At 39.4% G+C, this 24,373-nt stretch overlaps 8 protein-coding genes across 13 annotated transcripts in view; 5 read left to right on the top strand and 3 right to left on the bottom strand.

The window, feature by feature from the left end:
* The first annotated feature begins 1,778 nt into the window (after positions 1-1,778).
* LOC135167348 (KH domain-containing, RNA-binding, signal transduction-associated protein 3-like) lies at positions 1,779-7,534 on the top strand. 4 transcript variants are annotated; one of them, XM_064130459.1, is made up of 10 exons: positions 1,781-2,368; positions 3,276-3,397; positions 3,664-3,780; positions 4,580-4,880; positions 4,979-5,090; positions 5,161-5,289; positions 5,387-5,496; positions 5,688-5,784; positions 6,977-7,046; positions 7,396-7,534. In XM_064130459.1, exons 1-10 carry the CDS (start codon positions 2,143-2,145, stop codon positions 7,414-7,416), a joined length of 1,305 nt encoding a protein of 434 aa, XP_063986529.1. In that variant the 5' UTR covers positions 1,781-2,142; the 3' UTR covers positions 7,417-7,534. The 4 variants fall into 4 exon arrangements, with proteins under 4 accessions (XP_063986528.1, XP_063986529.1, XP_063986527.1 ...); XM_064130458.1 differs by having other exon boundaries at positions 1,779-2,368; positions 5,176-5,289; positions 6,977-7,486; XM_064130457.1 differs by having other exon boundaries at positions 6,977-7,486.
* LOC135167353 (cyclic GMP-AMP synthase-like receptor) lies at positions 7,522-10,271 on the top strand. Its single transcript, XM_064130465.1, has 10 exons — positions 7,522-7,661; positions 7,898-7,993; positions 8,083-8,253; positions 8,345-8,424; positions 8,705-8,861; positions 8,935-9,213; positions 9,298-9,426; positions 9,601-9,775; positions 9,853-9,964; positions 10,032-10,271. Exons 2-10 carry the CDS (start codon positions 7,898-7,900, stop codon positions 10,057-10,059), a joined length of 1,227 nt encoding a protein of 408 aa, XP_063986535.1. The 5' UTR covers positions 7,522-7,661; the 3' UTR covers positions 10,060-10,271.
* A 244-nt stretch (positions 10,272-10,515) lies between these two features.
* Positions 10,516-12,478, bottom strand: LOC135167350 (tRNA:m(4)X modification enzyme TRM13 homolog). Of its 2 annotated transcripts, none has more exons than XM_064130462.1 (6): positions 12,276-12,478; positions 11,975-12,168; positions 11,726-11,911; positions 11,205-11,444; positions 10,835-11,066; positions 10,516-10,775 (listed from the first exon to the last, which is right to left on the bottom strand). In XM_064130462.1, exons 1-6 carry the CDS (start codon positions 12,476-12,478, stop codon positions 10,568-10,570), a joined length of 1,263 nt encoding a protein of 420 aa, XP_063986532.1. In that variant the 3' UTR covers positions 10,516-10,567. The 2 variants fall into 2 exon arrangements, with proteins under 2 accessions (XP_063986532.1, XP_063986533.1); XM_064130463.1 differs by having other exon boundaries at positions 10,516-10,754.
* Positions 12,479-12,511: 33 nt separating this feature from the next.
* Positions 12,512-15,624, top strand: LOC135167321 (valine--tRNA ligase, mitochondrial-like). Its single transcript, XM_064130413.1, has 2 exons — positions 12,512-12,769; positions 12,965-15,624. The coding sequence occupies exons 1-2, from the start codon at positions 12,682-12,684 to the stop codon at positions 15,622-15,624; spliced, it is 2,748 nt and encodes a 915-aa protein (XP_063986483.1). The 5' UTR covers positions 12,512-12,681.
* Positions 15,625-15,692: 68 nt separating this feature from the next.
* Positions 15,693-17,117, bottom strand: LOC135167364 (uncharacterized). Its single transcript, XM_064130487.1, has 3 exons — positions 16,729-17,117; positions 16,268-16,529; positions 15,693-16,111 (listed from the first exon to the last, which is right to left on the bottom strand). The coding sequence occupies exons 1-3, from the start codon at positions 17,050-17,052 to the stop codon at positions 15,720-15,722; spliced, it is 978 nt and encodes a 325-aa protein (XP_063986557.1). The 5' UTR covers positions 17,053-17,117; the 3' UTR covers positions 15,693-15,719.
* Positions 17,118-17,341: 224 nt separating this feature from the next.
* LOC135167331 (protein arginine N-methyltransferase 5) lies at positions 17,342-20,859 on the top strand. The gene is made up of 3 exons (XM_064130437.1): positions 17,342-17,720; positions 17,828-17,943; positions 18,295-20,859. Exons 2-3 carry the CDS (start codon positions 17,852-17,854, stop codon positions 20,147-20,149), a joined length of 1,947 nt encoding a protein of 648 aa, XP_063986507.1. The 5' UTR covers positions 17,342-17,720; positions 17,828-17,851; the 3' UTR covers positions 20,150-20,859.
* LOC135167325 (nuclear hormone receptor FTZ-F1) overlaps positions 20,166-24,373 on the bottom strand; it is a 65,076-nt gene continuing 60,868 nt past the window's right edge. Inside the window, exon 6 of one of the 2 annotated variants that reach the window (XM_064130419.1) lies at positions 20,166-23,772. The gene's annotated coding sequence lies outside the window, so the exon portion shown is untranslated. Of the gene's footprint in view, positions 24,233-24,373 lie in introns of both variants that reach the window. The other variant, XM_064130417.1, reaches the window with a different exon arrangement.
* LOC135167375 (glycine cleavage system H protein) lies at positions 21,762-23,438 on the top strand. Its single transcript, XM_064130503.1, has 3 exons — positions 21,762-21,906; positions 21,987-22,130; positions 22,360-23,438. Exons 1-3 carry the CDS (start codon positions 21,762-21,764, stop codon positions 22,587-22,589), a joined length of 519 nt encoding a protein of 172 aa, XP_063986573.1. The 3' UTR covers positions 22,590-23,438.

Genomic DNA, 24,373 nt, shown 5'->3' with positions numbered 1-24,373 from the left:
GAAAGTTCAAGAAAAAGTCAACAGTATTCAGTAAAAATTACGGAACAGCTACACATTTTTTCAATGAACGTTCCATATTTTTTTTGTGCAATAACAATATTATTAGTGACCTTGAATAAATTCTATTAATTATTATTCAGTTTTTCTAAGTTCGTGATTTTCTCGAGGGAAGAATGTCGATGAATTATCTAATGCTCATAATTACTACAGGAGTTTACTCAAAGTTATAATTAACATGATGATATTCCATAAAAATATAACTTCACAAATAAAGGATTCAAAAAATAAATCCTTCCCTGAAGTCAATAGATATTTGGCAAATTTTTTTTTCAGTATAACGTTCAGTGAAAAAATGTGTAACTGTTCCATAATTTTAACTGGATGATATAATAATTATTCTCTCCGTGCAGCACTTCGACGCTCCCAGTAGTAAAATCGTCGTGATGTCAGACAAAAATATTTCGATAAATCCAAACGCGAAAATATGGCGACAGTATTCATAACAAAGCTGTTGACGAAGGGTGACTGAATGTAGCGGACTAGTCCCTTTATTGCTGAATGAATCCGGCAACCCACAATTATCCCCTCGGTAATAGTTCATTGTTCTACCGAATGGTCTGACGGTGATTGACGTGTTGAACAATTCTGGACAATGGCATACGTACCGAGCCACCTCGAGTACCAATCATACGGGAAATACGTATCGATGGTAGAGAAGCGGGCTGGCGATTAATGCCAATTGAATTGATTATCGATGATGTTTTACGAGGGGATTTTATGTCTCAGTGGGGATAACGCCTTCTTGCTGATTCATGCCGATGCGATTTAGGGAAGGGTAATTTCCCCGAGTCAATTATTATCATGGAGACCTAGGAATAATCGCATTGACATGCTGGCTCTCCATTGCAAATTAGTGGAATAATAAACACACATTCATTCAACATCTGATTTCGGGAAAATATTCGAGTTGCAATACCGAGTGGATATTCGGTAATTGCGAGACATATAAATTAACTCTTTAATCATCCAATACATGACTCCTCATTTTGGAGTCCACTCAAGGATAACTGGAAACACCAACCGAGCAAATCAAGACAGTCATCTAACAAAGGAACTCTTCGTTCTTTCTTTCCATTAAATAAGTTATTTATATTGATGGCAACTCTCAGAAAACTCTGATACTAAAATTGATTCCATAAATTTCGTTACAATTTCTCCCAAGAATACCAATAAACCAATCTCATCAGAACCCCCACACATTGCAAATTGAGCGTTTCCTGTTCACTCTATAATCACCCCCAATCCACCTCAATTCTTCCCCCTCCAAGAGGATTACACCTGAGTTTCATACCCATCATGCTCGTCATCAGCTCAAATACCCATGATACGACCCAGTGAATCGAGTCATATTCGAAAACTTGCAATCCCTTATCACGACCATCGTGCGGTTTTCCGTCATCAACCGATTGTTTTTATTGCTGCTGAAATAATTATTATAATTAATACTGAACAGACACAGCTCGACGTATTCAGACCCGCAGCAGAGCAATACTGTCCTGATAATATTTCCTTTTATTCTCATTTTTTTTGCAGCTGTTGATTTAACATTAAAGAAGTAGATCAATGAAAATAATCATACACATCATAAACAATGAGACTGAATGCGCGCTCATTTGAATTTCCCGCCTCGATCGCAGTGCACCAATGAGGAAAAAGTCTTACGCATGAAGTCAGTCGATGATTCATGTGGCCAACTTCATTCATGTACTTGTGCTTTCTTGTAATAGAGAAGAGATAGATAGGGTAAATAGGAAAATAGAATAAATAGGCTCGTGAATGTGAAACTACGTTCATGCAAAAATAGCTGTGACGCGTGTCCATGAGAGTGCGCAGCATTCGCAGGTGAAACTTAACCTACCGCACATCCCGTTCTCGTCCACCCAAGACGCCAGCATCGTCGGTTTGTGTGTCGTATATCACGATCACCCCGGTGGTGAAACGTTCTCAGAAAACTTCTTCAGAGAGTTCCACAAGTCCTCCCCAGGGTCCAGTCGTGACTCCACCACGCACATCTCCACGAGATCCAGAAATTATCATAAACTGGAGGGTTGTAAAGTGAGGACGAGGGAGAAAAAACGAGTGATGACTGATAAATCAAGTAACGGTGATTACAAGTATCAGATGGACGACGAAGGAGGTGGAGCTGGAAGTGGTGGTGAGGATCAGCCGAGAATACCTCTGGAAAAGGATCGAGACGAGAAGGATCATCAGACGGACAAAGTTGGGGAGTATATGAGGGAGTTACTCGCTGAGAAACTTGCACTTGATCCCCAGAAGTGGCCCAATGCCCTGCGCCTCATCGACCAAGGTAAATAAACATGTTTGGAGTAATGGGAAATGATTCACTGTTTCATTTGCATACGTCAGCTTCTGTTGTTTTTTTGGATAATGGAGTGTTCCTTGCCATGAAAATCCTATGTAATAATAATAACATGGGTACAAGCCGATTATATCAGGGTGGAAACTCCACTTTTTTTGTCAACACTCATTCCTGTGACAAGGAAGTGAAATAAATTCCATTTAATCATGTGATTCTACTTTTTAACGTAACTGTCTAGGTTTTAAACTAGACTTCATTTATCACAATCGCACCATTAATCACACAACATCGTTGAGCTCATCTGATTTATTTTATCACCAGTTCTCCAATGTCATTGACATGTGGCTTTAGATCCAATGTCTGTCCGAGCGAGACAAAGCTGAAATAATAATCAAAATTCCGCATCCTCGATAAGTCAATTAAAGTTGTTATTCACTCTCCCGTTAATTTAATTCAATTTAATTCACTTGCATAGAGATGAGTATGAATATTCATATTGACTCATTGTGAATAACCATCTTGAGTCATTTACCTCAACCTCAAATAAAAATAATTAACTGGAACAATGGATTGTTTACGTTATGTGTGCCAACATCCATTGATAGTATTGCGCCTGACACACACGTAACTGTGAATTTCACTGACAATCGCCGGGAGACACATTCAAATGGGTTTTTAGGGATCCTTTGGAGTCGTAGCAAATGGAGAAACGTAAATTAGTCTGTCCTGCAAACTCCTGACATCTAGACAAGCCCGTTGATTTCGTTCTCTGAGTCTTTTTGGAGTTGTTGGCTTTGATGCTCAACGGGAGAGGCACAATTATCGACATTTTTTTGCTGGATTTTTTTTTTGTTCCCGAGGTACTCAAGGTTTTTTTGGTTATTGGGAATTTCAGAGATTCAGAAGACACAGGCCATTGGAAAACCAATTCGGGACCCTAAGTATGTGGATATCTACAGGGAGAAACCGATCAGGGTGTCTGTCAAGGTCCTAGTTCCCGTGCGAGAACATCCGAAGGTATTTATGATGTTTTTGAGCAAGATAAAGGAGAATAGAGAGTAGTAAAATAGAATAGGATGCACGTCGTTGGATTAAACATCTTTGATATGGAGCAAAAATAGTTCTGCAGAAAATAAAGCACTAATTTGCAACTGTTGAAACCCACAAAAATTTTCTCTAAATAATTCCTAATTAATCGATCAAAGAAATAATGATTCTTTATAAAATAAAATCACCGTGCAAAATATTCCCATTTTTAATTTACTTATTAATTTGCTTTGCAGTTCAACTTTGTTGGAAAATTATTGGGGCCAAAGGGTAACTCAATGAAACGTCTCCAAGAGGAAACCATGTGTAAAATGGCGGTATTGGGCCGTGGATCGATGAAAGACAGACAAAAGGCAAGTACAAACCCTTTAATTCACCTAACACAAGTTTAATTATCCCAGACAAGTTCTAAACAAACAGCCAAACCACCGTATGCCCATTGTAATGGATTATTCAGCCTTTGAGTCTTGTTAATTCATCCCCAAGACAAATAACCAGTGCCATTGGCACTAGATCGCGGTCTGAACACATGGCCCTCGTCGCTTTTCGATCTATCCTCGTTTTATTTTTTCACCTGTAGAAGGTAGAATAGATGTGGCCACATGCGCATCGTAAATAACCCAATAGTGGCAATCGATTTTCTGTACTTGGACCGAAGTAATCCTGTCGCTTCCTTTTGGGAGGGGTAGAAAACTCCCCGAGGACTCACACGACGAGGAAATATTCTTGGGGGATGTAGTATCCTTGGTTGTACCTCAACCTTCTTTGATGATGTGATTTATATTCATCCAGTCATTGGGATTCGATCCAAGAGGATTCATAATGAAAGATCCGTGAATTTTATCGTTTACACTGGAAAATTGATCTATTTCACCCATATTTATTTCATAATACTAGAAGAGAAAATCAAGGGCATTCAATTGAATTTGATTTTTGGTGAATATTTAATCTTAAATACAGAAAATGATTTTCCTTTTGTGATTTTCAAAGAGTGGAAACGCTTAATTCCGCTCAATCGGATCAAATCAAATTGAATAAACTCGGATGAATCAAATTGAATAAACAATATTAGATACGTAATTTTTATTTTTAAAAATAATGAAAAGTGAACGAGTAATAGTCCTTAAAATTCGAACTTAATGATCTCTGAAGGAGGAGGAATGCAGACAATCCCTGGACCCAAAATACGCTCACCTTGCTGACGATCTTCACGTGGAAATAGCAGCCCTTGCACCACCAGCCGAGGCCCATGCTAGAATTGCATTCGCTCTCGCCGAAGTGCGAAAGTACCTCATACCGGACAACAACGATAACATCAGACAGGAGCAGATGAGGGAGATGGAGCTCAGCATGTCGGATGATCCTGGCTCCAGTGATGAGAGACGACCCAGTTCAAGATCCGCCGGGATCCTGAGACCGAGCAGCCGACCTGCACCCCCCAGGTCCTCTCGAGGTAAACTTGAAAAAATCACACTGAATTTTTCAAAAAGCGATTATATATCTCCCAATGCCTCAATGATTTTTTTTCGCGATATTTTTCTTATTCATCAGCTATGCTACCGCCTCCATCCTCTCGTGGACCAATAACTCGTCCTGTACCCGCAAAAACCAAGGTGTTTTCCATTCTGGATCGTGCCAGAGTGGCCATGGATCAGAGTTACGGGTGAGTTTGATACTTTAAACACAGTTTGAAGTGATTTTAAGAATTGATGGATGGCAATGAAAATTTATAGTCTCTCTGGGGATAGATACGAGGATCCGGCACCACATCCACCACCCAGCCGATCTCACCACGACTATGATTACCATGGATCATCCAGCAGCAGCAGCAGATATGATCGGCACTATTCGCCTCCTTCCTCGTAAGACTTACGATTATTGATGAAACGAAGTTCGAGAAAGAGACAAATTTGTTTTGCAAAGAAGTTTAATCACTTTATCTTTCCTTTTTTAACCAAGGGCTTATAGAGACGATGTCTACTCCTCTTCAAGATACAGCACGTATGATTATGATGATGATCCACCACCACACTCGTCTCATGATTACTATGACAGCTCTGATTATCCGGGTAAGTTCTTTTACGAGTATTTATGTCACCCAGGGCTTCATTAAGGTCGGGAAGTACTCGGAGGTTCTATTAAAATTTTGTTTTCCTCTATTCAGTCAAAATCTGTGGTATAATAGAGCAAAAAGGTTTTCCACTGGCCTCCAGTGAAATAATTGAAATGAAAAATATGCGTTTATCGATTGAATTCACAGAGGAATCTTCCGGCAGAGCTTGGAAATCGTACAAGACAACGACGACCTCTGGTTCCGCGTCACGCTATCGTTCAGCCCCATACACACGACCTAGCAAGTAAATATGCGTTTTTTTTACCTTACTTTCAGTGCAAAGGAAAATACGGAATATTCATTTAATTGAATAATTGAATTCTAATCGGTCTGGCTAATTTATTTATATAACGGACTTGTGAAATTTCTAAATTAATCTCGAAAAAAAAAAATTATTTTATGATAATTAACAAAAACGATTTTTTTAAACACATAATTGTCACACCAGGATCGAGGTGAGAATTAAACGTAAGACGTCGTAGTTAAGAAGAAATTGACTAAATAAATTGACACGAATAAATTTTAAAAAATCATCAAAATACAACAGATGAAATTAACTGGGAAGCAGAAGTGGAAATTTATAAAGAGATAGATTGGCAGATAAGCCACCTAAACTAATTAAAATTGATAATATTTGTAAAAAAACAATCAATTATGGAAATTACAATATTCTGATGCGTGGGGTATATCTTTTAATCAATTTATAATTAAACTATATGAAACTATTTAGTATGATAGTTCTATAAATAATCAATTTTTATTGAGATAAAAACCACTAACATGAGAAAATGAACAAAAAATGCTACGAAATTATTCGTGTGTGTAATAATATTAAAATCATATTAAATGTCAGCTTCTTATAAACGTAATAATCACTAAAACATCACATAGACAGCATCACTTACATAGCTATTGTGGATATATATAAAAATCATGAAAACAAGTTACATTCAATCTCTTCTCGCAAAGTGGTCGTTAGGATAATTACAGTCAAGAAATAGGTATTTCAATAAAATGAGCAAGAAAAAATGGACATATAAACTGTATTTCATCCGTAAATCCATTAATCTCTGTAAATGTTAAATTACCGAGAAATTTCATTTATTAATAAAATAATAATCCACACAAGACAAATGACCTCCAGTCGATAAAAAATATCAAATAAACAAAATCCTGTGCCCAAAAATAATTAAATAAAGAGAGTAATTCAGAGAATGTAATACAAGAAGAATAAAACATTTATTCCTTCCTTCATAAAAATATCAATAAAACTGCCTTTTTCTCTTTTAGTTTATCAAGTTTTTAACTCATCACGTACTTGAACGTATCTTCGGAAAAAATTTTAAAAATTATTGATAAATAAGAGATGAAACGTGTAAGTATGTCTGGCAATGGTGTACGTGACTTTGCAATCAAATGGATCCATTATTTTCCAGGAAAAGGAGATTACATGGCAGCTCCAAAACACATAATCGCTCTGTTAGTAGCGATAAAGAGACCGCGAAGGTATCTAACAATAAATGCATGAATGGCAACAGTTGTTGAACGATTCGGGCATGATTGTTTTACACGATAAATCATTGATTATTTATTGAAGATATCTATCTACTTGTGTACCATTCAAGTGTTATCTCGCCATTTATTTTTATGCTTATCTGGCTTCCTCTAGACTTTTTACCAATATTCGTTGCAGCTCCAATGGAGCATTGAACTGGGACCTTGAAAGTTGGAATAATAATTTCTTAATGCATAATTAATCAATGATTCGTGAAAACATCAGGGCCCAGGAGTTGTCCGGCAATTGCTCGTCCCTGGCAATTGGATAAAGTAAAAATTGAATAACAAATATTATCAGTATTGCTTGGAATATGACTGAAGCCCATCCAGCTCACGTGCAGGGTCAACATCCTGTCTGCTTCACCACTTCAGCCTCACCGCATTGGACATGGTGTAGACCTGAGTTTATAACCTCTCGCGTTCATTATTTTTTTAACTCTAAGGTTTTTTTTTATTTCTGCGAGTGTTCCAAGTGCGTTCTCTTCGGTCTCGCGCGTCCACGTCACTCCTCAGTCGTCTCTCACGTTTCACAGAGTTCAGTGTTGACAGAAGGCATATTTCAGGGTATGTATTTCACATCCTTTATTATTATTACGCTACCATTATTTGTATACATTAATTTCTGATAAATTTCCTTGCCTATTTTAACGAACGTAATTGGATCATTTTATGAATGTTTTTGGTCGTTTTCATTTGCAACCAGGAAATTCGAATGCCATATTATTAATTTTCATGATTCTCGTGGCGATAATCAACCAAAGCGAGTTTTCATTCCTAAAATAATTATTAATTCTCCCTAGATGAGTGGAGGTCGCGATGACGTTTTGCATAAAGTCAATCGCTTTATCACGCTACAAGATGAACAGGTGAAAAAAACGAATCCTCTTCTACGAGAGGTAATTGAACACTTATTGAAGAAAATAAATGACAACCCATTTAGAGTTATGCGCAGTGTAACTATTCAGATAACATAAATTACTTCAAGGTTCTCAGTTCGATGATGGAACTTATGAAGAGTGTAGATCCACTGTTCAAAGAAATGTACCGCGAGCCTATGTTCGCCGGTAGTTTTTACAAAGGGACAAGGGTAGGGAAGCCGGAGGAATTCGATCTCGATTTGATTCTGGATTTGCCGGTTTACTACAACAAAATAGAAGTAAGTTTTGCGGTGCGATACTTTTTTAGCATATTTAGGACTTCTTCAGTTGAAGGGTCTGAAGAGATACACTAGATTTTTTTGATAATAGTTTGAGGACGATCGCCCTGGATATGCGAGAATCAGGGTCCCATCAAGCTCATTCAAACCCGCCTGGACTACACATCAGAAGTAGGCAGTGTTGTTAATAAGATTAAAGCATTAATGAAATGGGAGGAAGTGGACAAAATGGAGATTTTGTATTTGTAATTCTAAAATAGTTTAATGTAAACACAACTTCAACTGATTGTATTAAGTTGAATCCGAATTAATTTGATACGAGTCTTCTCAGTGTATAATGAAAGTGTTTCTGAATCGTGAACATTGGAGAAAAATTCGAAAATGTACATTTTGGCCCACTTTGGTCTTTTTGCAATAGGATGATTCTTTATCGTTTCCCTTTATTATCTAGGATTCTTAACAAATGGATTTTAAAGCCCAACAATTACCTCAATAATAATTGTCTACGTCAATGGTTCGAGGGTGTCCTCGCAAAGGTCTTCCGGCGACTGCCGGGTAACTCGAAAGGTTATTCCATCCTCCAAATCGGACCGAATCGCTTCGTCCAAGTAAATATAGAACGCTCAAATAATAAGTAAAGATTTTAAAAGGCATACAAATGAAAATCCAAATGTTCACCAGATAACGAGTAAGAAGAGTGGTCCAGCATTCACTCTTCTAGTGATTCACGACAGTGGGAAATTCGACATTGACCTGGTGCCAGTCTTTGAGTTCAGGTCCAGACCCTGTCTTACAGTTTTCCAGACAGTTCCACATACTTATGAACCGTGGTATCTGGTGCCCAAGCCATTGAACAAAGGGAATAATCCTGAGCTCAGCTGGAGATTCTGCTTTTATAGATACGAGAAGGCCTGGTTGTCCAGTCATGGAAAAATTAAACCTATTATAAGATATCTCAAGGTATTTGTCATAATTATAATTGATTCATTTTCATTTATCTTTTATTTCACACATGTCTGCAAAGATCCGTATACTATTGTACAGAAACTGAAAGAGTGTCAAGATTGGTCCTCAGTCCTCGCCAGCTACTACATTGAAACATTGGTCTACCACGAGCTAAATGCAGGCTCGTTCGATCTTCACAGATCTTCTTTAAATGGTCTACTTCTCTGCGTGAGTAAACGTGCATATTTAATTTTGTAGTAAAGGGAAAAGTAAATGGCCTTTTTTTGTAGAAATGATTTTTTCCTACAAGAAATTTCTTTTCCTACAAGAAAGTCTCCTTTCGTTTTATCGCATGTGAAATTGCTGCTGATTAATTTCTGCTAAATTAATTTCTAATTTCAGATGTTGATCAAATTGAGTGAAGCATGTGAGAATCACTATATCCCTTATTATTGGGATCCTCGTAACAATCTTATTGCTGAGAAGACTCCAGCACAATTGGCCTCCATGAAAAACTACATTAAAAAAATTATCAAGGCTGTAACAAACAGCCCAGAAGATGCCATCATTTACTTTCGTAAATTATTCCGCCTTTTTGTTAATCTGCACGTCTCAAATGTTATCTCTCAATCAATGATAATTTTCATTCTCCAGTGACTGCTAGCGAACGTCAAATATTGGCTGAGGCAGGGCCAGGTCTTCCCACCACCCCCGCCCCCAACGAATCGGAGGAGAGTCCTTCATTGCTTTCAGGATTAATCAATTTGTACGTATTTCGATCCAAACTATAGTCATTCACTTAGAGATGCGTGAAATGAATTATCTCCGTGCAGCTTCCGGAGTCTCCTCGCCACTGGCTGAGCTTTCCCCGGACTACCAGCAGCATCGCGGCGCATTCAATCGATGGACCAAATGAAACCCGCCCGCAATTTCATTTCATTGGACTTCTGAAACGCAAGGTCTTCACTTTTCTTCCTAATCACTCTCTCCTAATTTTAATTTGTGACTGCAACGTCAGTGCTTACGGATTCCCATTTTTATATGATAATTTTCAATAAATATTTTTAAACTCACTGGAGGTCATTCAATAATATTCTTTTCCCCACTTTAGACGAATAAATGCTGTTCTACTTGACCAACTCATTCCTGACGAAATAAATAAATCTCACTTGTGCAAATTTCACTGATACTTTCATCTTTGTTATTATTATTTTTTATTTTGTAGTTTTTGCTGTAAATAGTTTGTATAAATAGCTAAACAATAATATCCTCTTCTTTTTAAAAAGTCCTAACAAGGAAATAAATGAATAGACCCAATTTAAGATGATAATTTTTATTTACTTGATCGAGTACTTGACTTAATCTAGTTTTAGGGGGCTCTCACTGATTTTCGAGTGGCTATTACACATACGTTCTCCAAGGAGACTTGCGGAGTGGTATAATAGTACAAATTACTGTGAAATCCGAGGGTCTTCAGGTGCTCTATCCTACCCCAATTCAACAACGCCTTGGCTTTCTTTCCCAGAGACTCTCTCTTTTTCAATTTTTCCTCGTGACTGTAATTGTAAGCATTCACCCTAATGTTATTCATTTGTATTTTTATACAAGAGCCTTTAGTGGGGGTTTCTTAACTCACGTGGGGTCAGTCAGTGCATCTCTATTTTTCCCAGTGCCACAAGTGGCCCAGCTGGCAATACTACATAGAATAGGAAATTCATCGGCAGTGAAACCACACGTTCTGAGGTAATCTTTCCCTACGTATGAAGCATAGTCACATCTATGATGGCAGCAAAAGGCTATTACTAAACCAGATACTTGAGTATTTATGTCTTCTACTATGAGACGTGATAAACATCGTATGGTCAAGTCTAAAAAAGGAGGGTTGAAATATTGCATGAGAATTTTTCGATAGATATGGAAGTCGAACGAAAAATATTGGATATGCATTACATATCCAATATTTTTCATCAATTTGTTTTTGAGGACAGAAAATTCTCCTATCGTACCTGTAGCAGCTCCGCATAAATGCTTGGCAATTCCAACTTTGTGTTTGATGCTGCTGATTTCTGGAATTCTACTCAATGCAAGATCGGCAATGTCTGCGCGGATGCGAATAGTATTCACGTTTGTTTCGTCGTTCTTCAGTTTGTTGTCATTTTTATTTCGATGGCTAGAACGATCCACCAGAACGACTGTGCTATTATTTGTCGTTTTGAGCATTTGAGCCAACCAATACGTCAATTTGCCTGGGAAAGGAAATTTCAATTAGATATTTTATCAATAGAACTGGTCGTCAAAATATTAAAAATTACAACAAGGATATATTTAGCAAAGGTTTACCAGTTTTCAATGAATATCTTGAAATTTCATAGAAATAACAACATTTTGGATATGACAGTCTTTTAAAGCTCTCGATTTACTCTACAAAAAGGGATATGAAGATTTTTTTTTATTATCTTTCCTATACTCCGAGATATTCTTCGAAAACTGACGTAGGGTTGACGTTAACTGGGTCTGACTTACGTACCTTTCCCAGCTCCAAATTCAATGAAGCAAGTATCTTCTCGTGCCAATCCCGCCCGATTAATGTGCCCCAGAAGCGATGAATTCTGTATCAAATGCTTTCTAGTATTGTTTCCGTAAACTGGACTGTTCACTTCAGAGTCGAGGACTTCATGCTGGAGGATGAGCTCTTCAACTTCAGGTAAATCGACTAAAAGTAGAACAAATCCGTCGCATTTGTGGAATAAAAATTACCTCTCAACTAGAGACATACCATACGCAGCTTCCACCCTCCTGATAACTGACTCAACAACACTTTCTTCAAGTAAATTGAGAGAAACATGTTTGGGATTCTCCAGCACGTCTCCCCTATTAATTCCATCAATAATGTACGCTGGTTTAGCGTCAATCATCTTCTTGGCATTGCAGACCTTCAAATGTTGCTCCAGTCTCGATTCATAGCAGGTGCTACAAAATGTCTATAAAATTCATTCATGCTAGGCAACTAATAATATTTAGACTCCCCAATTACTCTCAAAGGACCAAATGTACGAATGAATTCAGAACGAACGTACTGTGAGCTATCAATGGGACAGGCGATCCTTTTTTTCTTCTCATGCACAGTGATTTCCCCAGAAACCTCCATATGTTCACCACAGAATTTATTCCCTTTCTTCACAGTCATCCTGCAGTATCTTTTTTTTCTTTTCACGAAATATTGACAATGCTCCATTGTCCCAGTATGCACACGTTGGCGTTTCGCTTGTGGTTGATCCATAACCTCCAAAACTCTGAATAGAGCAGTGGGATTTGTTGTGCAACAAGGGTAGGAACATATGACTGGACTCACACATGTAAATATGGCACGAGATGACTGTTGTGATTGTGACAATGCTCCGAAATGTTGATGCCCGAAGAATCCCTTCGTTGAAGTAATCCAGTATTTATTGTTAATTGATCAGAGTGATTGACGAGGTTAAAATGAATGTCACTAGGCTGAAGGAGCTCAGGAAGAGTGTCACACTCTGCAGGAGCTATTGTTATAAATTGAACGAGGCACGTGTAGCCGGTAAGCATTGAGATTTGTTTATAAATAATATTCTTTTCCAGTTGTTCAGTGTTGGACTCCGTTGGGGATTTAACTTCAGAGCTTTAATTTGCCATTTAGAATTGTAACTAGCTGTTTAAATCCTTTTTAATACCGAAAAGATCAAATTTGGTGGCTATCCCTAGTCTCCATCATCACAGAAAATTTTCTCACCAGATTTTCCAACCACTTACGATACACGAGGTGTACAGGAGCACTGGGATAAAATCTGGAAGAACAATGCCTACTTCACCCCCAAAAATGACTCAGCCTCCTTCAGGATGATCCTGCCCCCTCCGAACGTAACCGGAGTTCTGCACCTGGGTCACGCATTGACCGTGACAATCCAAGATGTCCTGGCAAGATGGCACAGAATGAGAGGGGACTCAGTCCTCTGGGTGCCTGGGCTGGACCATGCTGGCATAGCCACCCAAGCAGCTGTGGAGAAGTACCTCTTCGCCACCAAAGGCATCACAAGAAAGCAAATGGGAAAGGAGGAGTTACTCTCAGCTATTCAGGAATGGAAGACAACCAAAGGGACGACTATCGTGACTCAACTGAAGTGCTTGGGAGCTAGTTTGGATTGGTCCCGAGAGTATTTCACAATGAGTAAAGAACATAATGCCGCTGTGACAGAGGCCTTCATCACTCTGAATGAGCGGAACCTCCTATATCGCAAGAAAGATCTGGTCAACTGGTCACCAGCCCTCCAGAGCACCATCTCAGATATGGAGGTGGAACTCCTGGAGGTCTCGAAGAGAACTGAAATTCTCCTACCAGGGTATCAGAGGAAAATTCCCTTCGGTGAAATGGTGGAGGTGGCCTTTCAAGTGAAAAATTCTGACGAAGAAGTAGTTATAGCGACGACTCGGGTGGAATCGATGCTGGGGGATGCAGCCCTTGCTGTCCACCCCGAGGACGCGAGGTACTCCCATCTAATTGGGAAAGAAGTATTTCATCCGCTGAGAGAATGCTTCATTCCGGTCATCGCGGATCTTTCGGTGAGACGAGATTTTGGCACTGGGGTTCTGAAGATAACACCAGCTCACGACCGATTGGACCTCGAAATCGGCAGAAAACACAATTTAGAATTAATAGAAGTGATAAATGAAGATGGAACGATGAACGATCGAGCGAAGTCTTTCAAGGGCCTCCAGAGGTTCATCGCGAGGCAGAAAATCCTCGATCACCTGGCGGACAAAGGGCTGTTGCGAGCTGTGAAGGATCATCCCATGGTGATCCCCCTCTGCTCCAGGTCTGGAGACGTTGTGGAGTACCTCATCAAAGAGCAGTGGTTTGTGAGGACCCAGAAAATGGCGGAGAAACTGCTGGCAGCCACGAAAAACAATCTCCTGAGAATAGAGCCGGGGAAATTGGAGGAGCTCTGGATCGAGAGGCTGGAGAACACAAAAGACTGGTGTGTGTCCCGGCAGCTCTGGTGGGGCCACAGAATCCCTGCCTTCAAATGCTCGAACTCATCTGAGACCCGTTGGATTGTTGCTCGAACGCTTTCAGAGGCTCAGGAGATCGCGAGCAAATTTGGAAGTGGGTGGGACGTCCAGCAGGACGAAGACGTCTTGGACACCTGGTTCTCTGCTGGATTATTACCCCTGTCTGCCATGGGATGGCCCAGAGTAAATTGTCGTGGATTTTATCCGCTGAGTCTCATGGAGACCGGACATGACATCATGAGCTTATGGGTCGCGAGGATGGCGATGCTGTGCGACGAGCTGACGGGGCAATTGCCCTTTGAGGAAGTTCTTCTACATGGAGTTCTCTGCGACGCACAGGGCAAGAAGATGTCCAAGAGTTTGGGAAATGTAATTAATCCGGAGTATGTGATCGATGGAATTAGCCTCGAGGAGTTGAATAAGAGGGCGCAGGAAAGCTTTGATACTGGGGTATTGAGTAAGAGTGAACTCAAAAGGACGCTCTCTGTTAATTCTAAGACGTTTCCGGGGGGAATTCCCGAATGTGGAGTGGATGCACTGAGATTCACGCTTTGTGCACATAATATCAAGAGTGATAGGATCAGTTTTAATGTTATTGAGTGCAAAACTAATAAACATTTTTGTAATAAGATCTGGCAGGCGTGCAGATATGTTCTTCTAGTCACCGATGATGGGGGGATTGAGCAACCCACGAGTCTATCCGCTGTGGACCAATGGATTCTCAGCAAAATGGAGCTGATGGTCGAGAGGGTCAATCAGAATTTCGCGGAGAGGAATTTTTATCGAGCTGTTAATGCTGTTAGACAATTCTTTTATTATGAATTCTGTGATTTTTATCTCGAGGCAACCAAGTTCGGATTGAAGAATGGGGATAAGGACACTGTTGAGGGGCATAAGTGGACCCTGGGGAAGTGTTTGGAGGTATCTTTGAGGGTGCTGGCTCCGGTGATGCCATATCTGAGCGAGGATTTGTATTCAAGGTTGGGGAGGAAACTTCCGGGATTTCTGGATGTTCCTTCGTTGATGGAGGCTCCTTATCCCAGACAGGGTGAGGTGGGCCAACGGAATGAGGTCCTGGAACAACGGTTTGAGGATATATTGAGAGTTGTGACGAGGATGAGGAATATTCTGAGCCAAGTTAGCAGGAAATCCCTCTTAGAAGTTCACGTTGTCCTGGAGGAAGACGAAAGGTATCAACTGTTCGCTGAAAATATTAACTTTATCGTTGCAACGACGAGAGTTCCAAATTTGAAGATTGTGCGGAGAGATGAATATATTGTTGGTGAGGAAAGTGTGTGTCATGAAGAAGCTGATTGTAAGTTGTATTTTGTATTGAGTGATAAACAAGTTGAAGATCAGATGAAGAAGAAAATACTCTCTATGTGAACTCCTTTTTGAGGGTAATAAAGACCAGTATCATTTTGAGGAATTTCATTGGCGTAAAATATAAATCATTTTGTCATAGTAATATATTAATTTTTTTATTTATCATCCTCGGTTCCATCTGTAATTTTTAATAACGGAGAGGAGCATTTCAAGCTCTCCCATTTGTTCTTCAGAGGTCGATCTATAGAAATTTCTAACGATTTCTTAGTGCTTCGAGACTTAACTACTTCTAGAGCTGCTTCCAACAGTTCATTGGAGACTCTACATTTTTTCACGTCGAGATATCTGATATTCTCAGCTAAAGTAAGGAGTTTTATCAAGCCAGGCTCTGAGACCAGGGGGCAGTTTTGGCAATTAAGAGCTGTGAGACTGCGCAATTCCTCCAGGTAGTAATCGGTGATAAGTGGTAGGTTCATCACGTTGAGGATACGCACATCGGGGAGGGTACAGCATTGCTCCATCGAACGATCTGTGATTTCAGGATTTGCTGGAACGATAAATAATCCATAAAGTAATCATTATGAAGCATGAACAATCACGTCTCAGTCCTCTAATCTAACTTTGAACATTTTCTTGTTATGGTAAATTATCTGGTCTTTCAGGATTTGCAACGAAGTCAATTCTCATCAGTTTTCAAACTCACAATTGATGTCCAATGCCTGAATATTTTTATTCGTCGATAGAAGACCTATGAGTTGCTTGTCAGTGAGTTGACAGGAGGACAGATAAAGATGTTTCAACTTCGTTAATGCTTGGAGTCTCTCGAGCTCCCCTGCAGGTACTGAGGACTCAGTTAGATCCAGGAAGAGTAGATGCTGTAATTCTTCAATTCCTTCTAAGCTGGTCTCCCTCAAATTGAAACCACTGAGGGTGAACGCTCGCAGGCGTTGGAATTCGAACAAATTCTATCAAAAAATGTGCAGAAATATAAAACCAGGTACTGACCACGTGTCCAAAGCAATCTAGATTTATTTTTTAATCAACGTAGTGTAGTATCGTGGTTCAGTGAACAATACACAAATTTTTATTGAATTTTCTCTCGCGCCCGAGGCGACGTGTCTCTTCTCCTAGTTGCTTTAATGATGAAAATTGATATCGACTCACTGGAAATTTACGGCCTCCGGTCTCACCATCCCCCGACTCCTCCGATTCCCTCATGTAGCAGTGAATTTGCTGCACGAAAAGTGGCAAATGCCCTAGAGACTCTAATTGAAACTTCTTGTCGAGATTTGTCAACTGAATATAATTAAGTTTGATACTGTGGCTTTGAAGCAGCGAACTCAAGTTATCGTAGTTTATTTCCCCTTCACATTGATCACAATCAATTTCGATTCTACTCGCTTTGGTAAATTGTTTCCGAAGTGACGATAGATCGCTCGTTCCATAATTCCGGAGCTGAATGGAAAGGTAATCCTCGTCCATTGTCATTCGGACTTCCCTTGTAGTGAATAGGGATGTAGGTCAATGGAAGGAGGAAGTGCGACTAAAAAAATAACATTGGCCTGATGTCCGGGTACTGAGGGCAGTAGAATGACGTGAGACATTGACCTATGAGCAGAATTTGGCACTGAATCTATTGCCAAAATATATTTTCTTTCTAGATGGATCTCTGGGAGCTACCATATCTCTCAGTTGAATATAATTATGTAAAAATTAGAGTTTGTCTTTTATCCTCGTTTTGCAATTATTTTCCTGTTGTTAATCCATTGTGATAAATAAAGTTTTTAAAATATTTTTTCATACTGCAACAAAGCCCTACGACAATTCCGCAAAATTTGAGATTTATATATTTCTGGATATTGTTCTGGAGCGTGATTTACCCTGTGATAAACAAAACGTCCTTATTCGAAAGGGTAATTAGTTTATGGGACTGAACCACTACAAATTCAAATTCCCGCTCTCCCTCTATCGGCCACCACCTGCAATTGCACGTGCGATCCCGCGCACATGTGCAAGTTCTTCCCGTCCACGACAGTTACTGGCTCAAACAAATCAGCAAATCGTCTAACTTTATTATCAAACATTTCACTTAGACCATATGCACTTAATTAAGTCTGTCACGAATACTCCACTGTCAACTACCTGCGATAAATCAGGTAAATGAATGATAATTATTCCCGAAAACCCCGAACCGCGATTATAACCTAAAAGCCGGTATTACGGTCCATCAAAATATGACATGCTATCAATTGCTATTTTCCAGATAAAAGTAAATAAATAGTACGACATGGCAGGACCACCGAGGCAGATGATATGTGGTCTGGACTACGGGACAGTCCCGGACATTAACACTTGTTTAAGAGCAGCTTACGATGCCAAGTGAGTCTTCAATAGCTCCTAAAATACCAGAAGAAAATCCAGACATTTCCCTTTGGTTACTTTTTCTAAACCGTTACTGGCTCTTTGAGTCTTGACCTTTTTGTTTTTGACATTGACGTATCCCTTTGGAATTGAAAGGTCGGTAACCGAGCGGGTGAGGAATGCAACTGTTTTACCGACCTTTCAATTCTTAAAGTTGTTAAAGTAAAAAACAAAAAATGAAGTCAATTCGAAGAAATTCATTTTGATGAATTGGAAGAAAACTGTCATGACACACCAGTAATCCATCAACGACAAATATTATTCAATTTTCGAAAAAAAAATCTTAAACAACTCAAAATTTCATTTTAGTTACGTCTTCATCATGACGCCAATGGTGCACCCCCAGTACGTCCAGGAATTTATCTCAGGGGTAGCAAAGAATCGAGAGGGTGCCTTCACAAGGCCAGACCTCATGCTGAAAAGCTCAGACTGGAATCGTTTGATCATTGGAAAGCTCTCCCCCAGCATCAACGTTGACTCGCCAATTCCACACATCCGAGCCAACAGTGAGGCCTCTCTGAGCCAAGAGCTGTCATTCGCCGCTCACCTCGGGATAATGACAGTCACGTTTAAACTGAATAGTTGTCTGAGCCAGAATATGAACTTAGCGAGAATAATTTATGATAAAATGATGTCACCTTCGACCCTGAAGTTTCTGGTTCAAGTCCCGATGGAAAATCCTTTGAAGGAATGCCTATCTCATCGCACTGACGAGGAGGTTTCGTGTGAGAGCCCCTGGGAGTGGTGGAATGGCTTCAGGAACGCCTGCGATACTGACCGAAAACTGAGGGTGGCCCTTGTTGTCAGTTCAGACCTTCCTGACGAGGCCGAGATCAACAGGTGGATTGGAGAACCCGTCAGGGCTCTCATTCTCCCCACCACCATTTTCTTGAACAATAAGAAGGGATTCCCAGTGCTTTCCAAGGCTCACCAGAACCTCATCCAGAGATTCTGTGGTCTCAATGTTCGGTTTATCATTACTGGAGCTAATAGAGCTGATAAACTCGCGTTCTATCAAAACTATTTAGATCACTTGTGGAAGAGAGAGTACGCGGCTGATGGGCCCCTCGAGCGCTTCTGTCGTGGCTACGAGGACTACCTGCAAGTGCCCCTGCAGCCCTTAAAGGACAACCTGGACTCAAGCACGTACGAAGTCTTCGAGGGAGATCCAGTCAAGTACACCGAGTACCAAAAGGCCATTTTCCAAGCAATCGTCCACAAGATGAAATCATCGAACAGAGATACCTCACAATCCCAAAACGACAATTGCACAGACCTTGTAGTTGCCTCGGATGAATATTCCATAAGAAACAACAAGGAATTGATTATAACAGTCGTTGGTGCTGGTCGAGGACCTCTGGTACGTGCAGCCCTGCAGGCAGCTGACCTGGCAAAAGCCAGAGTTCGTGTTTACGCAGTGGAGAAAAATCCCAACGCCATTGTGACTCTTCACGCCCTCAAGACAGATGTCTTTGGGCCCAGGGTAACGATCGTCGCCTGTGATATGAGGGACTGGAAGAGTCCAGAGATGGCCGACATACTTGTGTCTGAACTACTTGGCTCTTTCGGGGACAATGAACTCTCGCCCGAGTGCCTGGACGGTGCTCAGAATTTTCTCAAGGACGATGGCATCAGTATCCCCCAGCGTTACACCTCCTACATAGCGCCTGTACAGTCTGCCAAGCTTTATCAGGGCCTCAAGGCCTTCTACGATAAGGAAAAGGGTCCCCTAGCCAACTTTGAAACACCTCACGTTGTTTATCTACAGAGTAAATACGATATCGCACCTGTACAGCCTCTCTTCACGTTCTCACATCCTAACAGAGACTTAATTATTGATAATTCGAGATACGATGTCAGGACGTTCATGGTCCAACAGAATTGTATGCTGCATGGCTTCTCTGGGTACTTTGATGCTGTTCTATTTGATAATGTCACGTTGAGCATTGTCCCCGATTCTCACAGCAAAGGAATGCTAAGCTGGTTCCCCATATTCTTTCCCATCAGGGAACCCATTCAGTTGAAGGCTGGGGATGAAATTAAGGTGCACTTCTGGAGGAGGTGCACCTCCAAGAATGTCTGGTATGAGTGGACTCTGAGTAAACCTGTTCCTGTAGCCATTCATAATCCTAATGGGAGATCTTCTACCATTGAACTGTTTTGATTGATCATCCCGTGGATTATTTTCTTTTCATTTTTTCTGGTTGGACATCGCATTCCTGGGGATTTTTGGGGAGTTTTCACAATACGTTGGGCGTTGTTAATAGCGAATCGAGAGAAAGATTCGCCTTTAATGGTCTGCACTCATGCGTGCGAGCAACTATAGTTGGAAATTGATGAATCAATTCAGGCTTGTAAACTAGAACAGTTTGAGGAACGTTGGAAAACATGATGGCAATGTTTATTTAATTAATAATTCATTTGGAACATTTTGTAATGAGAACCCCACTCAGTTGAAGGTTGGGGATGACACTTAATTAATTTTCAAATTATCTTCCACCATTGAACTGTATTTGATCGATGGACGTGGACTTTTTCTTTTCATTGAATTTTTTTCTGTTTGGGCATTACCCTTTTTGGGGCCCACGAAGAATTGTGACTGGAGTACGTAGAATGATACTTCTTTTAATACAATTATAATTTCATACGTGAGATGCATTGTTTTGTTCTTACTGTGACATGACCTGTGATCGATGACTACTTCAACTAAAACAATTTGTTTTCTCTAAATTTCCATAGTTTAAGTGGATAGGGCCATTTTTGTCATTACACAAAACAGGAGAATGAATTTCGGGAGCCACTGTCATATTCAAAAATTGCTATATTTAATTATGCTTTTGTAATAAACTTATATTGTATCAAAGAGGACAAGAATTTATGTGTTCGTCTACATTTTTTTCATTTACTCTCTCATGCCCAAGAATTCCAATGATTCTTTCATAATCCAATGAGACTCCCATCCCAAAGGAAAAGAGTTGTCGCTCTCAAGTTGGCCTAGTACGAGACACGCTTTCAAAACAATGATAAACACGCGTGAACTGTTGACCTCACGTGTTGTCGAGATAAGTCAATATATCGTAAGTTCTCTCTCGCTTGAAATTCGTGGGTACAATAAATTTATCCTTCTTTGTTGATGATAAATAAACAATTCGAGTGATTTTTCATTATTTTCGAGATTGAATGACCCAATATTAATGAGTACACGACTGTCATTCACTCATGTTGTTCAATTTCTGAAGATACCATTACTTTGAGTTTCTCTTTAATTTTTACTATTTATTTATTAATCGAACTTATTAAAACAATTTTGCAAGAAAGCAATCGAACTAATCTACCCTAAAAAAATCTGAATAGTTAAAATCATTCAGATACGTTTAATTTTCTTAAATAAATCAAGTCATTATTGCACTCCTAGAAATTTATAACTATTATTATTATTTACGTTTTGGTTAACGAGATCCTCTGGTCATCGATGGAACGAACTTCTTGTAAAATAAAACTGAATAATGACTAAATTCCAAACTTATTATCATAAATGGAATTATATTCACCCGTTAATTCCGATTGATAAGAAAGGTCGTGTGCCATAAGACAACCAAAAGATTGTAAAGGCCATTGCGTGTTTTTCTATCATTCAATTTTCGTCATTCGTTTGAGTCACGCGGTTGTCTCTGCTCTAATTTTCAGGCTCTCGTGGTGTGTGGTCGGTGGAGGAGAGACTGAGGCCCCAAAAACAGGGCATTGTTAGCTAAAAATCGAACGACACTCGTTCAACAATGGCACAACTCGTGAGCCAATTAGTCAGACATAGTTTGAGATCATTCTCGTGCACACAGACAGTGAAAATTATCAACTCTTGTGGTAAATCCAGTGGGTTTGAGCACGTGAGGTCGATCGTCACGACACCAGTCGTCAAGGCGGGTAATGTTTGAATTTACATGATATTTTCAAGGCACCTGAGCTGTAGGAGCTGAGTTTAATTGACTAATTTGATGATTCAGAGAGATGGTTCACTGAGAAACATGAGTGGGTGGAGGTAAACGGGAAAATTGGCACTGTCGGCATCTCCGATTACGCTCAGGATGCATTGGGGGACGTTGTCTACGCACAATTGCCCGACGTAGGGACGGAAATCAAACAGGATGGTATAAAATATTATTAGCACACTTTCAAATTTCTAGAGGGCTTGACAATTGCATCGTTGATTACACAGGATAACTGTTCTCCTGGTAACCTGGGGTTTTTTAGTGGGATAGGTTGAGACTAAACTCAATTGATAAATTCTTTTCTGGTTTATTAATGTTTTTAGAAACATTGAAAGTCTTTTTTATGGTACATCCTCTTATTGAACCACTCGATCTCGTGTATTTTTAGAGGAAGTTGGTGCACTTGAATCTGTAAAAGCAGCTTCCGAGGTGATAAGCCCAGTGAGTGGAAAAGTTGTGGAGAAAAATGAAGCTGTTGAAAATAAACCAGGCCTCATCAATACCTCGTGCTACACCGAGGGCTGGCTCTTCAAAGTCGAGCTCTCCAGGCTCGATGAAATAGCGAAATTAATGAATGAAAAGTCGTACGAGGAATTTTTGAAATCTGATCCACACTAACTGTCATGAATGTAAAATTACTTGCAATTGCCCGCAGGCCATCGACTTTTTCTCAAAGAAATTTACCGTAAAAACTAAATGAGAAATGAAAAACTTTGACCAACAGCAAAAACATTTGCAGTTTTTCGAAATCTAAAATCGTTAATGATTAGCCGACTCTTCGTTATTCAATGATCTTAAAAATTCTATAGCAAACTCGCATTCTGCCTCACTTGTTAACGAGAATGTATTCCACCTCTCGATAATTAATGTCGCCTCGTAACGCTGGTAAATGACTTGCGGCTCCCCACAGACCTCGAGAAAAATAATGATTTGAATTTTTTTTTTCACCATGTCACCCTCTCCGGTGACAGTACCACTAAATAGTCAGTCGACGTTCAATGAAAAATAAACTAAAGTAATGAATTTCAGTGTAAATGGCATTTTGCAAAGATGAACATCACCTTGTTTTCATGTTAATAATAAAGATATATATTTACAGTCAATGAATCTTCACCTTTTTCATTTTTTTTTCTGCATCATGTTTTTTTCTACATAATTTACAATTTGCCAGCGCTCAACGGCAGTGTTAACAACGCACAAAGTATTTTATATTTATATCATTATGATTTGTGTTCTCCACTTGCTGTTTTTTGTATTTTTATCCCCCTCTTGATTCTCTGTAAATTTTAAATTCCACCAAGTAAGCAATTTTCAGAAATTTTCACTATATTTTTGGATTTTAGTCACATCAAATATTTAAATTAGAGTAATCAATTGATTTTAGATATCGACTTTCTCCGCCAATTAATAATAAAACTGTACACCGATTATTTCACACAATGTACAATAAAACACTCTCATGAAGTATTCCGTGGAGACTTTAATGGCTTCATCTCTTTCCTGCTAGTTTTACAATTTACATTTTTTACTTCTTTCGTCGATGAAAACGAGTGTCGATTTATGGAACTGATCGGACGATTAAATAGACAATGGACGTGTCTCGTCATACTGAGATAAAAGGCTTTTGTTGTTGAGTACTCTTCCTAATTCACTCGTTAATAGTGCCAGCCTTTTCCATTTTTTTGCCAATCAAATACCAATTTTCATCAAGGGCTTGATACGTGTTCAATCAAGTTGATTTACTGTTGGGTGCGAGGTAAGAGGATGTACTGTTCCAAAAATTGTCAGATCGGCAGACGTTCTAAAACATTTAATGTTGAGTTGGAAGTTGCACGGAATTATTTCGATCATTAAAACCATATGATTCCTTTGGATGAATAAATTCAAAGAAAAACGTTCGATATTTTTTGTTCATTATTTGTATTCTATCGTTTAGTTATAAAATCATGCAAATGAAACTGTCGAGAGGCAATCGAAGATTGGAGGATTAAAAATAAATAGTCTGCTTAATGGTAAAAATAAACATTAAATGGTACGAACCCAGAGTAAACAGCAGAGTGATCACGATCACGAGAACTTTCGATTTTTCTATGAAATTTGTTAATTAAAAATAGATGGAGGCCTCAAAACTGGAAAGTTTCAGTGATAACGCGATTTTTTAAATCGTGCTCATCCTGCTGCTCAATCTCTTTCACCGACAATCGACAGTGGGGGATCCTTTAACGTGTTAAGAGTGTGTACTTCACTGAGGTATGTGGTTACTAGAGATGTGAAAATATAAAAATTAATACACTTAATGAAGAGGTAGTCAATCGCGTCAGAGTCAGTAAAAATATTCGGTTGATATTTTCCTTCAATTTCTTTTGAAAATATTTTTTCGTAAAAAAAAATTGTCTGCTTCC

This window comes from Diachasmimorpha longicaudata, chromosome 11, assembly GCF_034640455.1.
Source record: "Diachasmimorpha longicaudata isolate KC_UGA_2023 chromosome 11, iyDiaLong2, whole genome shotgun sequence".
Taxonomy (NCBI): domain Eukaryota; kingdom Metazoa; phylum Arthropoda; class Insecta; order Hymenoptera; family Braconidae; genus Diachasmimorpha; species Diachasmimorpha longicaudata.
This window is presented reverse-complemented; position numbering and strand designations above follow the sequence as displayed.

Excerpts from the sequence above, each read along its gene's own strand:
- LOC135167348 (XM_064130457.1), top strand. The coding sequence starts at position 2,143 with ATGACTGATAAATCAAGTAACGGTGATTACAAGTATCAGATGGACGAC. Across the intron at positions 3,781-4,579 it reads CGATGAAAGACAGACAAAAG|GAGGAGGAATGCAGACAATC; the intron begins GCAAGTACAAAC and ends TGATCTCTGAAG. Across the intron at positions 5,497-5,687 it reads TGACAGCTCTGATTATCCGG|AGGAATCTTCCGGCAGAGCT; the intron begins GTAAGTTCTTTT and ends TTGAATTCACAG.
- LOC135167353 (XM_064130465.1), top strand. The coding sequence starts at position 7,898 with ATGAGTGGAGGTCGCGATGACGTTTTGCATAAAGTCAATCGCTTTATC. Across the intron at positions 8,425-8,704 it reads GCCTGGACTACACATCAGAA|GATTCTTAACAAATGGATTT; the intron begins GTAGGCAGTGTT and ends TTTATTATCTAG. Across the intron at positions 9,965-10,031 it reads CTTTCAGGATTAATCAATTT|CTTCCGGAGTCTCCTCGCCA; the intron begins GTACGTATTTCG and ends ATCTCCGTGCAG.
- LOC135167350 (XM_064130462.1), bottom strand. The coding sequence starts at position 12,478 with ATGGATCAACCACAAGCGAAACGCCAACGTGTGCATACTGGGACAATG. Across the intron at positions 12,169-12,275 it reads TGTCCCATTGATAGCTCACA|CACCTGCTATGAATCGAGAC; the intron begins GTACGTTCGTTC and ends GACATTTTGTAG. Across the intron at positions 11,912-11,974 it reads GAGGGTGGAAGCTGCGTATG|TCGATTTACCTGAAGTTGAA; the intron begins GTATGTCTCTAG and ends TTCTACTTTTAG.
- LOC135167321 (XM_064130413.1), top strand. The coding sequence starts at position 12,682 with ATGAATGTCACTAGGCTGAAGGAGCTCAGGAAGAGTGTCACACTCTGC. Across the intron at positions 12,770-12,964 it reads GAACGAGGCACGTGTAGCCG|ATTTTCCAACCACTTACGAT; the intron begins GTAAGCATTGAG and ends TTTTCTCACCAG.
- LOC135167364 (XM_064130487.1), bottom strand. The coding sequence starts at position 17,052 with ATGACAATGGACGAGGATTACCTTTCCATTCAGCTCCGGAATTATGGA. Across the intron at positions 16,530-16,728 it reads CCGGAGGCCGTAAATTTCCA|AATTTGTTCGAATTCCAACG; the intron begins GTGAGTCGATAT and ends ATTTTTTGATAG. Across the intron at positions 16,112-16,267 it reads TCAGGCATTGGACATCAATT|CAAATCCTGAAATCACAGAT; the intron begins GTGAGTTTGAAA and ends TTATCGTTCCAG.
- LOC135167331 (XM_064130437.1), top strand. The coding sequence starts at position 17,852 with ATGGCAGGACCACCGAGGCAGATGATATGTGGTCTGGACTACGGGACA. Across the intron at positions 17,944-18,294 it reads AGAGCAGCTTACGATGCCAA|TTACGTCTTCATCATGACGC; the intron begins GTGAGTCTTCAA and ends ATTTCATTTTAG.
- LOC135167375 (XM_064130503.1), top strand. The coding sequence starts at position 21,762 with ATGGCACAACTCGTGAGCCAATTAGTCAGACATAGTTTGAGATCATTC. Across the intron at positions 21,907-21,986 it reads GACACCAGTCGTCAAGGCGG|AGAGATGGTTCACTGAGAAA; the intron begins GTAATGTTTGAA and ends TTGATGATTCAG. Across the intron at positions 22,131-22,359 it reads GACGGAAATCAAACAGGATG|AGGAAGTTGGTGCACTTGAA; the intron begins GTATAAAATATT and ends GTGTATTTTTAG.